The sequence below is a fragment of the Dermacentor albipictus genome, chromosome 2 (assembly GCF_038994185.2).
Source record: "Dermacentor albipictus isolate Rhodes 1998 colony chromosome 2, USDA_Dalb.pri_finalv2, whole genome shotgun sequence".
Lineage (NCBI taxonomy): Eukaryota > Metazoa > Arthropoda > Arachnida > Ixodida > Ixodidae > Dermacentor > Dermacentor albipictus.
The window spans coordinates 6,409,711-6,421,921 of NC_091822.1; the positions used below are offsets into that span (position 1 = coordinate 6,409,711).

The 12,211-nt window shown below is 45.7% G+C and overlaps 1 protein-coding gene across 2 annotated transcripts in view; it reads right to left on the reverse strand.

Annotated features, from left to right (window-relative positions):
* Positions 1–12,211, reverse strand: part of LOC135913216 (TWiK family of potassium channels protein 7-like) — a 338,046-nt gene that overhangs the window by 26,523 nt on the left and 299,312 nt on the right. Inside the window, exon 3 of one of the 2 annotated variants that reach the window (XR_010567908.2) lies at positions 4,658–5,714. Coding sequence is in view for 1 of the 2 variants with exons in the window: in XM_065445824.1 (XP_065301896.1) it covers positions 5,301–5,714 (414 nt within the window). In the remaining variant the exon portion in view is untranslated. Of the gene's footprint in view, positions 1–4,600; positions 5,715–12,211 lie in introns of those variants that run through there. The other variant, XM_065445824.1, reaches the window with a different exon arrangement.

The window sequence follows — 12,211 nt, forward strand, 5'->3', positions numbered from 1 at the left end:
TGTTGCATACAGGTCAGTTTGAAGTGGTTGCTTTCCGCGGTTATTCGGCGTCGCGTGGGAGACAGGCGAAGTAGACATGGCCTGAAAACATTTTTATCATTTGCTGAAGGCTGACAGTCAAAAAGGCGCAGAACCGGAAACGTTTTTCTTTTGTTCCGCATTATCATACATAATCGTACTGTATGCGTAATCGTGAGATGGGGTGTTTTTGTTGTCCTTATGGTGAAGTATCATGACTGACTGGCGAGGTGGGTGTTGCCCCCAAAATGTCTGACTAATCGCGGAGGGCTAACGAAGGAAATCGTACACAAGCAGATTGGAAGAGCTTTATGTAATAGCTCCTCCTAGTGGACGAAAAGTGGCCGCCTTTCATTGGATTTTGTGCCGTGAACATTTTCTAAACCCTTTAGTGCCTACAGTTGCCCAGGAGCAACAGCCTAAAAACATTTTTTTTTTCTTCAACGCGCTCTGCTGGATGGATGGATGGATGTTATGACCGTCCCCTTTGGAACGGGGCGGAGGGTTGCGCCACCAAGCTCTTGCTACTATACTGCCTAATATCCAACCTAGGTTAAACAATGAAAAAAGAAAACAAAAACTCTATAAACTACCACGCCCAAATTTTCTGATCCCCTATTGCGAACTGTGCTTTTGTACGTCTCCGACTTTTGTCGTTTCCCTACTTTTCTTCCACCAATCCTTCAATCGCCTCTTACTGTCTATTGCGGACATGTTTGCTTCATCACTGCCCCCGCTGAACCCGAGGGCTTTAAGGAGGCCAGTGGTGCCTAAATTGACCGCTGGGTAGACATCTTCACATTCTAATGAAACATGTTTCGTCGTTTCCCTAGCTTTACCGCAGCAAGCACATGCTTCTTCTTCCTTCTTATATCTCGCCTTATAGGTGCGTGTTCTAAGGCATCCCGATCTCGCTTCGAAAAGTTATGAGCTTCCCTTTGAATTATCATGAATGGTTTCTTTCTTGATTTCGTTTTTTCCTCTTAAGTAGTTGCTGATGGCCGGTTTCTTTTCCATTGCTGCCACTCATTAGATTAATTAAGCCTCTCCGACTTTCCGCTTGACCTTTTTTGTTGCTGTGTTGCCCACCCTACAGGCCGCATACTTGCTGGTAAGCTTTCTAGTTCTTTTCTTCCACTGTGAATCAATGTTGTTCCTGTACAGATACCTGAACACTCTCCCAGCCCATTTACTTTCTTCCATATTCCTCAGCCGTTCTTCATACTCAATTTTACTGCGAGCTTCCCTCACTTCAAAACTAGTCCAGCCCATATCACCCTGCACAGCTGCATTTGTAATTCTCCCGTGAGCGCCCAATGCGAGGCGACCCACTGACCTGTGGTTCCCGTCGAGTCCTGATTGTACCCCTGATTTCAAACAAACAACCACATTCCAAAAGTAAGTCCTGGAACCATTACACCATTGCACATACCTCGGAGGACCTCGTACCTATTGTATCCCCATGGCGCTCTGTGCTTCATTATGGCTGCATTTTTCTTCTCTTCTCTTGCTCTATGCTGAACGATACCACTAGCGCCATCTGTGGAATTTACCAAGACTAGCGAGAATCTTGAGCTTAAATTAAATACGTAGAGATGGCAGCACCACTCCTTTGTTGTTTTTTTCGTGACTGTCCTGAGAGGTGCCAGCGCAAGAACCGCATACGTTAGTAAATTTCTTCAGCTACGGCGGTATAGGACACTACTATGACAACTGTCAGTCTTATAATAGCTCATAAGGCCTTGTACTACATTTACGAGGAGGCTAAACGGTGTGGCCGCAATTTGTACAACAAAGGTTTACGCGCTAAAAGTGGTGTTGCCCAGGAGCAACAACGGGCATATGCAGAGGCAGGATCACATGTAGGGAGATATCGTTTGTGGCTGTTTTTGCTGTGCTGAAGGTAAAGCAAAGCAATAGCAGAGTCTTCTTTCTGTCGAATAGAATAAGCGTTCCTCATAAGGTCATATTTTGAGTCTTTCATATATAGATGGCGATGTCAACAGAAAAAACGTGGCTTACTGGTGAAGAAATTCAGGAGCTTATCTTTCTTCCGGACGGTGAAGCGACCCGGATAACCCCGACGATGATCCGAGAAATGCTCGAAAATTTATTGACACCTGTCCACTAGAAATAGCGATCAATCTTTGCGACAAAGAGCCATGCGTAGAAAATGACGAAGGAATGACAGGCGATAATGTTGAAGCTTTGCCGGGTACTTCTCGTGTCCCCTCGGTGGCTCCACGCATGAAAAAGAAAGAAAACGCTCGCAGACCATGGAGGAGAGAAGATCTTTCGGTTGATGACACTGACTGGAAGGGGGAGCTGCTCTCATCGTCTAGCGAGGTGCTAAGCCCTGTGAATACTTTTGTTCGTTTTTTGATGAAGATATGGTAGACACACTGTGCTATCAACTAAATCTGTATTCTACCTAGAAGAAAGGCATCTGTGCGAACATCAGCGAGGAGGAAATGAGGAAGTATCTTTCCATATTGGTGATTTCAGGGACAGTAAGAGTACCTCATTTCCTGATGTTTTGGCAGTGCGGCAAAAGATTTGCGCCCGTGGCGCATCTCATGTCGAGGAATCGCTTCGAGGCCATACATCAGTGCTTACACATGAATGACAATTTGCAGGCAGTACCACGGGACTCCGAGGGCCACGACCGCCTTTTCAAGATGCGCTCACGTGTAGACCGACTGAAGAAGAACATGAAGGCTGTGGCCACAGAGGAGCGGCAAAGTATTGACGAACATATTATTCCATTCAAGAGGAGGTCACCCCTAAAGCAGTACATGAAATCGAAGCCTTACAAGTGGGGTTATAAAGTTTTCACGAGGGCAGATTCTTCCGGCATTATGCACGACTTCATCATCTATGAAGGCAAAGGCACTGCGCACGACTATGGGTTCGGCATCTCCGGCGATATAGTCATCGATCTGGTGAAAAATGTTCCGGAGCACAAAAGGCATAAGTTATTTTTTTGATAACTGGTTTACCAGCCTGCGCCTTCTGGAGGAGTTGAGGCGCAAAGGATTCCTGTGTGTTGGCATCGTCAGGGTCGACAGGACAGAGAAGTGCCCGCTGGCTGTTGATGCAGCTCTCAAGGCGCATGGAAGAGGCTCCGTGGATTTCCGCTGAGATGAGGAGTCTAATATTGGCGTCGTCAAATGGTTTGATAACAGCTCCGTCTACCTTGTGTCAGCTACGCTGGCGTCCAACCAACCGACATATGTAAGCGTTTGAACAGCAAGGAAAAGCACATCGTCGATCTTCCACGCCCTTTTGCCGTAAGGGAGTGTAGTGCCTTCATGGGAGGTCGTTTTTCTCGCTGATATGCTAATTAAGCTTGATCGCACGGACCACAAGTCCAAAACATGGTACATGATGATATTTTTTTCGGTGATTGATGCTTCAGTTGTCAATGGGTGGCTGCTGTACAAACATCACCGTGCTCAGCTGTCCACCAAAAGAAAGTTGTCACTCCTGACCTTTCGAGCTCAAATTGCCCAGACCCTCGCACTCGTGAAGTCGAAGCTATTGAAAAGAAGATCAGGTGCCGCCACCGAGCTTGGAATTGTGCCTGCAAAGTAGATGATCCATTGTCGGGGGACACCAAGGCCCACACTGGACTTGAGGTATGATGGCATGAACTACTGGAAGAAGAACTGGTGTAAGTACTGGAAATCGGGCTACACTTTTCTACACTGCGCAGAGTGTAACATGCACCTATGTCTTCTTACAAGCCGCAACTGCTTCAAGGCATTCCATGTGAAGTAGGCCCGGAGATGCGCAGTGTTGCTCTGGAGGAACACCTCATAATGCAGCCATGAATAAACATAGTTTTTAAACGCTTTACTGGCCGCTAACTTGCGATTTCGCCATGGCCGTGCTCCGAGGAGGCACATGACGTCACACCGCGTTCCTCGTCGTTGCGTTCACCTCCACTCGCTTCACCAGCTGCGTGGGATGCCTGATAACATGTCGGAGGATTGAAAAGGAGCACGCGTGCGCCGCAATCACAGTTCAGGCGGCAGTATGGATGGCGACAATTCTGATAAGCAGGAGGAGACCTCGAATCGACATCGGAACGAGATGAAGAGGAAAAGGATCACCCAGAAAACAGAACAGTGCGCCGAATGACTGGCTAAACGCCACAACATAGCTAGACAACCAGACTAACCTGGACTTGCAATCAAGTTTTACCAAGGCTAACCATACTATGCCTTAGCTTTCGCTACGTATATCCTGGCATAGCCGAGCTAAGATAATGCCAATTTTTTCTGACAGCATAATTAGCATATTTTGTCCGTCCGTTATGCATGCTAAAGTTTCTCTGATACTCCATACTGAAATAATGTTTTGGGCATCAGAGGGTTAAATACTTCGCTTTGCAATAGGTAACATGACCTGTCAATGTTCTTTGCAATATATACCTGCTGGCCTCATCTAATTGACTGACCAGGCAGATTACGCCTCGGTAAACTGGTTATGAGCTTCGTTTCTGTACGCTGATCAGTGCCGGTACGGCCACCAGCAGCAAGAGAAATACGACGAAGGGCGCTAATTATAAAAAGCGGAGGAGGAGGAGGAATAAACTTTATTTTAGAAAAGCAGATTTGAGACCTAGGCCTCTTACCTATATGATGGCCTCGAGCCCTTGGGCCCTGGCGGCATCATCGTCCTGCTGTATTGCTTTAAGTCGGTCTTCTGGTGCACAGCTCAGCAACGCGGTCTCCCGCTGCTCTTTGCTCTGGTTTCCGCTCTTACTTTCTGGTGATCTGCTCCATACAGCAATGCCTTCTAGAATGAAAGCAGCAAATTATGCATTTATGCGTAGATCTCAAACACCGATGCGACGGTTTTGGTTAACGGCTCTGCTATGAATCGGGGCCGCAGTACAGGTTACGAGTTGGGGAAGAAGACGGGCGCCGCCATGTTCTTTGGTCAATCGGCGCACCGCACCTAGAGCGACAACACTGGGGAACCGCGGGAAATCGTAAAAGCACGGTCGCCTGTCCCTCCTTAATTCGTCTCAATGAGCAGCGCTACGACAGCGCAATCAATCGTGCTTCTAATTCAAGTTCTAAAAAACCGGTTTCAGACTGACTCGAGCACGGAGTACTTTCGCAATCACGCCATTTCGCAGCGAACAGAACCAGTACAGAAACTTTAGCTTGCAATCGCGCTCAAGGAGTCTTATTTTTTCCTGCTAACCGACGAAGAAGGACAATGGGGCGCAACGCCCCTTTCGGCAGAAGTAGTGGACGCAGCAGCACATCTCAGGAGAAGTCCTCGTCGTCGTCGGCGTCCTTGATGATCCCGATGCGTTTGCCACAGTTTCTCACTTTGTAAATAACTTCCTCCTGCATTAGGTTAAAGCACATAGCTATCAATGCCATGCCAACCAGGAGGTAGAGCGAGCAGATCACGAGCTTCTCCTGAGAGCCGCTGTCTGAGACGACCGTGTCACCCGGCACCAAGTCACCGAAGCCGATAGTGCTCAGCGTGACAAAGCAGAAGTAGGAGCCATCGAGAAACTCCCAGCCCTCCCAGAGCGAGAAGATGACGGCACCTCCGGAGATGTAGCCGATCATGATGACAAAGCATAGCGTGATCGGCACCGACACTCTCGGTTTGCTGGCGCCGTCCTCGTACACCTCGTCGTCACCCGTGGTCAGGTTCTCGATACGGACCTACGGGAGAGAACAGAAATCAACACTCAATCAGCATATTCGACCACTGAGTCACTTGCTCCAGAACAAAATTTAAAAAAAAATGATGGGGTTTTACGTGCCAAAACCACTTTCTGATTATGAGGCACGCCGTAGTGGAAGACTCCGGAAATTTCGACCACCTGGGGTTCTTTAACGTGCACCTTAATCTAAGTACACGGGTGTTTTCGCATTTGGCCCCATCGAAATGCGGCCGCCGTGGCCGGGATCCGATCCCGCGACCTCGTGCTCAGCAGCCCAACACCATAGCCACTGAGCAACCACGGCGGGTCCCAGAACGAAAATTACCGTCTTCATTATCACAAAGGCAATTCCATGAATTACCTGACAGTGATAAACAAAGCATGCCGTACAAGTAGGAAGCCAGCCAAAACGTCCTGTAGTGTGCACACACCTTGGCGGGAAATGCTGATTTTAACACATTCGAGCGCACACGGGAGGATCTGTGTGAGCCACATTAAGCTTTGTTGCTTAAGGGGAAACTTAAGCTCAGGGAGAACTTCATGCCGCTTATTCATACACATGCAATAAGCAGAAATTCTTAGTCGAAAACAGTTCTGGACTTATCTGAATGTAATTTGTTGCATTTGAGAGAGAAACATCAATTCTAATGACTGGTCTGAGCGCAATGTTGATCTACGGTTTGGATGTTTTAACGAAAATTTCTGAATATCGGCTACATAAGAAAACTTAGGTAGCATGCTACACTCCTGTAGCACGTGAAGGCCAAAGCCTGCTGCACACTTAGTGATGCGCCGTCTCGCATCGTCGCAGTTAGGATTCTTCGGCTCGTTTTTCACGCTTACTACGGTTTCGCTCGCCTGTATACCGGGGTCAGACTCACGCTAGCGACGTTTTTCTTCCACTTCGTGTTGCATTTCAGTGAATGTATGCACAGTTCACATCACGTTGGTGAGCGCTTGTAGCCTCAGCGTTACGGGGGTATGGGCAATTGAGATTGTCACGTGGTTTTACAGAGAAGCTGTTTATGGCTAGGATTCCGTGAAATTTTCATGTGCGCAAGCGAAAACTTTCATAATCAGGAATGGCTCATGCCACTGCTCGCGCGTTCGTCATGGTATTCTTCCGCAGCTGGCTCCTTGGCGCCCCTCCACGTAACCGCGCGAACGCGCTCATGCTGCTGCTCCTGCGTTCGTACTCTTCTTCTACGGCTGACTCCGATGGCGCTCATCTCGCCAGCGTTCCCATAGTGTCCCTGCCTCTACAAAGGCGCTGACGGCACAGGCGCACTGCAAGCCGGTGCAGTGAGTTCAATCTCAAATTCTTTGCCTCAGTATATCGCGAAATCAAACACCAATGCATATAACGAATATGCATAAAGAATGTACAACACAAAGGATCTCGATCGCATAAAAATAATTACATACCTTTCGTCAAGATGACCACCAATGAAGACAATAAATGTATTCGTACCTTTGTTCAAATTTTTCTGTCACCTTCTTGTCGTGTGCTACACAGCTTCGCTGGTATTCGAGCTTTACAGATTGGACTGGCTCACAATCTTTTTGGCGCCACTCAGCTAGTCGCCGCGTTTATGTACGTTGTATGCGTGATTCCAACGAATCTGTGCACTGTACGTTTCACTTTGCTCAGTGCATGTAACCTCTGCACTATGAGAGAGATGAACCATTTCATTTTTTGCTTGCTTAGGGGGTATGAGTCAGTGCTGACGCGCGTTTTTTTTTTTTTTCAGGGCAATCGGGGGTATCAGTTACTTAAGTCTTGCAGCCTTAAGACCCGCAGTTTCCCCCGAAAGCGAAGCATTGGTTATGATAATAAATTAGTGGGCAGCTAAACGAAGAGTGGTACTTTTATCGGCCGTATAAACTTGCAGGCATACGCAAACTAACTAAATTAACAAGCGTGCTTTCACGCGCGCACAAGCAAACATGAACACATCTCACTCGATGACCGCGGAAACTCGCTGTCAGAACGCTGGAGCCAGTAGAACGGCAGCAGCAGCGAGCGAATTGACCATCATGCTACGTCTCGCATCAACGCGAACTAAGCCGCGGAAACAGACCACGAGGCGGACTTTTGACCCCGTCGCGAATGGATTTCAGCATACAGCTTCCAGGGTGGGCGGCCTCCCGGGCCGCCAGGCGTAGAACGCGCTCCCTTCTGCCTCCGGCCAGAGCCTCGCGCGACGGAAGACGGCGCGTTTCCTCCCCGCTTCACTCCCTTGCGTGCGCGAGATTGAGTCACGATTGCCAGCTCACGCTCGCACGCGTTCACCCGCACAACGGCGCGCGGCCACAATTTTATCGCCCGTTGACTTCATACGAAAGCTCACCGCGACGACGACGGGAGAAATGCACCTGGAGGGTCCACATAATTGCTATCACAAGAAAAAACAGCAGCCCAGTGTCTACGAGAGCACTACCATGCGCTTACGTGCCATCTGTCTGCAGATCGCGGCCGCTGGGGTACTCATGTCGGCGCTACCGAATATATTTAATAACTATTTTGTGCAGTGTGGCGTAATTTTTCCATTGTCTGAGTTTTCAAGATTCATGCCCCCTAGTAATCAATCTACTTTCTTTCTTGAGGCCGTTAGCGAAGAACAAGTTCGGTCTGTTTCTATGTCTCTTCAAAACAGCCGTAGTTGTGACGTTGAAGGTATGCAAATTCCACCTCTTAAATATATTACGGATCTCATCACACCGATTCTTACCCATATATTTAACCTTTGTTTCTCAAGTGCTGTTCTTCCACAAAGAATGCAGGTGGCTAAAGTTACAGTATTGTTCAAGAAAGGTGATCCAAATGACGTTAAGAATTATCGCCCCATCTCAGTGTTGCCACATTATGAAAGGGTTTAGAAAAGTATATACATGATCACCGTTCAATATTTTTCCAGAAAATTTTCTTTGACGCGTGAGGGTGCGCAGGTATATAAATATGAAGTATGTGTTCGGAAATAAAATAGTTGTGAGTGCAGCGAGTGCCGTCTTGTGTGTCTTCACTGTATCCGTGTCAGTGCGCTGCTTCACCAGCAAGGTATGATGATGAACTTCTAACCCCAGCTCAATTTGGGTTTAGAAAGCATAGGTCTGAAGAACTAGCCTTGATAGAATAAAGAGAGTTTATTTTATCACAGTTTTGAAGTAAGATGGTTGTACTGGGCCTGTGCATTGACTTCACGAAAGCATTTGACTGCATTATTCATTCCATTTTACTCAATAAACTTGGTTTGTATGGAGCGCATGGCCATTGCTAGAATCTCATAAAATGTTACCTTGGCTATCGGCGGCAGTATGTTCAAATAGGTGAGCACTGCTCCGACGTAAAACCGATTACAAGAAGTGTGCCTCAAGGCAGCACTCTAGGACCTTTGCTTTTAAATACATGCGCTGAAGCCAAATGTATATTGTACGCAGTCTACGCCAGCATATTTTTTCTGCTAGACTTGGAGCAAATCAGCTACATACCAAACTCTGCTCTTGTAAAACTTCCGGAATGGTCTGCAGCAAATCAATTGAGGGTTGAACCAACAAAACGGAGGCTCTGCTATTTCGCCCGAAATCAAAACAGCTGAATATGAGCCTAGATCTTATTTACGGTACCAGAAACATAGAAACAGTAAGTAGCATTAAAATTCTTGGGGTCAGGCTTTCGCAAAATATGCTATGGGATATTCATGTAGATTCTGTTTGCACTAAACTATGAAGTGTCGTTGGTATTTTACCCAGATGTAGGTCGATATTACCATTCAGCGTAAAAAAGCAGATATATAAATATCTTTTTTACTCTCACCTCTCTTACTGCTATTTAGTATGGCGATCTACCACAGTAACTAACTTAACAAAGGTGTACATCCTACAAAAAAAGATATGCTTTTTTTTATGTCTCCTACAATGTTCATACACATAATCTGTTAAATAAATTAGATATAACGCCTGTATGGAAATCATAAAACTATATAGTACTTGCTGTGTTTAAGCGCGAATTAAAAGGAAATCGCATTGTTTTTCGCAACCTATCCGAGCTGACAATAAAGCCCACATCCTATATTATACGTCAGTCTGAATACATACTGGAAGGTGGTCACTCCCCGTGCTAACTATTCGATGGGTACACTATCGTATATTTTGCCTAAACTTTTTAATATCTGAATAAATGTGGAATTGATTGAGGTCGTACTACAGCCCGCGAAATGCGCCCCGTGATATGGTATGTCTTTGAACAATTTGAACATTGATTTCCTTATAATGCATTAAATAGAATCAATTTTGCGTTGTCTTTTGTTAGATTCCTGTATGTTTTATGTATGCTCCTGTATTGCCTTGGACAGGGGACCGTGGGCTCTAGTCAAGCCGTTCAGCAGCTTTTACCCACGGCTCCTCCACCGCTTTGATTGAAATAAAGCTTAAAGCTTATTATTATTATTATTATTATTATTATTATTATTATTATTATTATTATTATTATTATTATTATTATTATTATTATTATTACCGCAGGCTGGTCACGCCTACCGATGCCCGGTGGAAATGGCGGGAGCATCGCTGGATCTTTCTACCATGTCGGCTGTCACAGAAAACGTCAGCGGATAGTGGGCGTCGCGAACAAACCATGAAGTACTAAAGTGGTAGCTTCACGCCATCACAACGGGGCCCGGTGTCTACGAACTACCATGCGCTTACGTGTCGTCTTTGTGTAGGTTGGTGTTGCATATCATGCTACTCCTAAACCTAAGAAGCGCCGTTTCCTGTCGACACCATGGCCCTTGTTTCTGGCCATTTGCTTTATTGGAAGTGTGCCTTTCAAATGGTTTTGCGTTACGAGCTTTGTAGTGCATCTGCTTATAATTTTGTCCGGACACATCGAGCTAAATCCTGGACCTCTGACAGAAGCTCAGGTTGCAAAGCTTATGAAAGCTGTTGATGCCATTCCTGTGATTCAAACAAACCAGCAAAAACTTTTGAAGGAGGTTGCAGTTGTCCAGTCAAATCAAGGAAAATTCACGGAGAAACTACTTGTTTTGCAAAAAAAGCTATCCAAAGTAGAAGAGATGAAGTCTTTCAGATGCACAGACTGCTGTCACGACCCTTCAGTCGACTCTTGAATCTGGCAAAACAATATCAAACTTTGTCGGAAAAAAGCGACTTAGAAAACAGATCTAGGCGACGCAGCCTCGTTTTTTATGGTATTAAGGATACTAATAAGGAAACCTGGGATGAGGCAGAAAAAAATGTTATCAATTTCTGCAAGGATCTGCTTCGTGTGAGGATCAGTCACAGTGACATTGAACGCGCTCACAGGATAGGTCGATACAGCGTGCAAAAGCCACGACAAACTTTAGTTGCTTTTTCGTCCTACAAAGCAAAACAAGTTTTGCTTCAAGGTCAGAAGCTTAAAGAAACAAGCTACGCTATGAGTAAGGAGTACTCCGCGCAGGTTCACTTACAAAGGAGGCTTCATTCGCCAAAAAGCAAACGCACCCATTTAAGCTTCGGTTTAACCATTTGAATATTGGAAACAACACCTACATCTTTGATAACGAACAAAAGAGTTGGTACGGTGAAATTCAAAGCAAACCCACGAAGTTGACCGTTCTGCGCATGTCAAACATAGTTTGCAGCTTCTAATTATCAAGTATAACTCTTGCTTGGGCTAGTTGGTTCATGCTTGCATGAGCAAAGGCAAGGCGCAAAAGACCAGGCTCACAAGTACCTTCAGCCTTACTCAGTGCGACGAGTCCCCAACCAGAGTTACTGCTCTGTCATCCAACACCCTCGATCTCTTCTTCAAAAATGAAGCTCATCTGGTGTCTCCACCTATCTGTCTTTCTGGTATCAGCGACCACGCTGTTTTTTTAACCAGGGTTTCTTATCCACACCAAAATAGAGCTCGGCTTACTCCAAAACTGATATACTATTACGATCACGGAAACTACCAGGCAATGAACAGTGAATTAACTGATTTTATTCCAGCTTTCTCAGAGGTTTTCTCAGAAAAGATGTTAACATTGGTTCGAGCGTACTCAAAGATAAAATACTTGCACTAATTTCGGGGCACATACCATCAAAATTTCTCGGAAAGATAAACCATGGATCAGCACCGAAATCCAGAAACTCCTTAGAAGAACAGGCACTTTTTTTCAGAACCTCAGAAAAAGCAAAATGCCAGTTCCTTCTTAAAAATTGTTTTCTGTCCAGCAAATTTGTAAATAGAAAATTAGTGAAGCGAAGCGTCATTTTTTTCAGTACTTTAGATGCAAAGATTCGAAACAATGACAAAATTATATGGAAGCTTGCCGAAAAAATCGGGAAAGAGAAAATTAGCAAACAATGCATCAAGGCTGACAATGGAACGATAACAAATGCTGAACTGAAAGCCACTGCTTTGTGCGACCATTTCAGGTCCGCCTTTCTGCTAATTCAGCGATTAACAATATTATTTTACCGGCATGCGCCTCAGTTCTTCAGGAAATG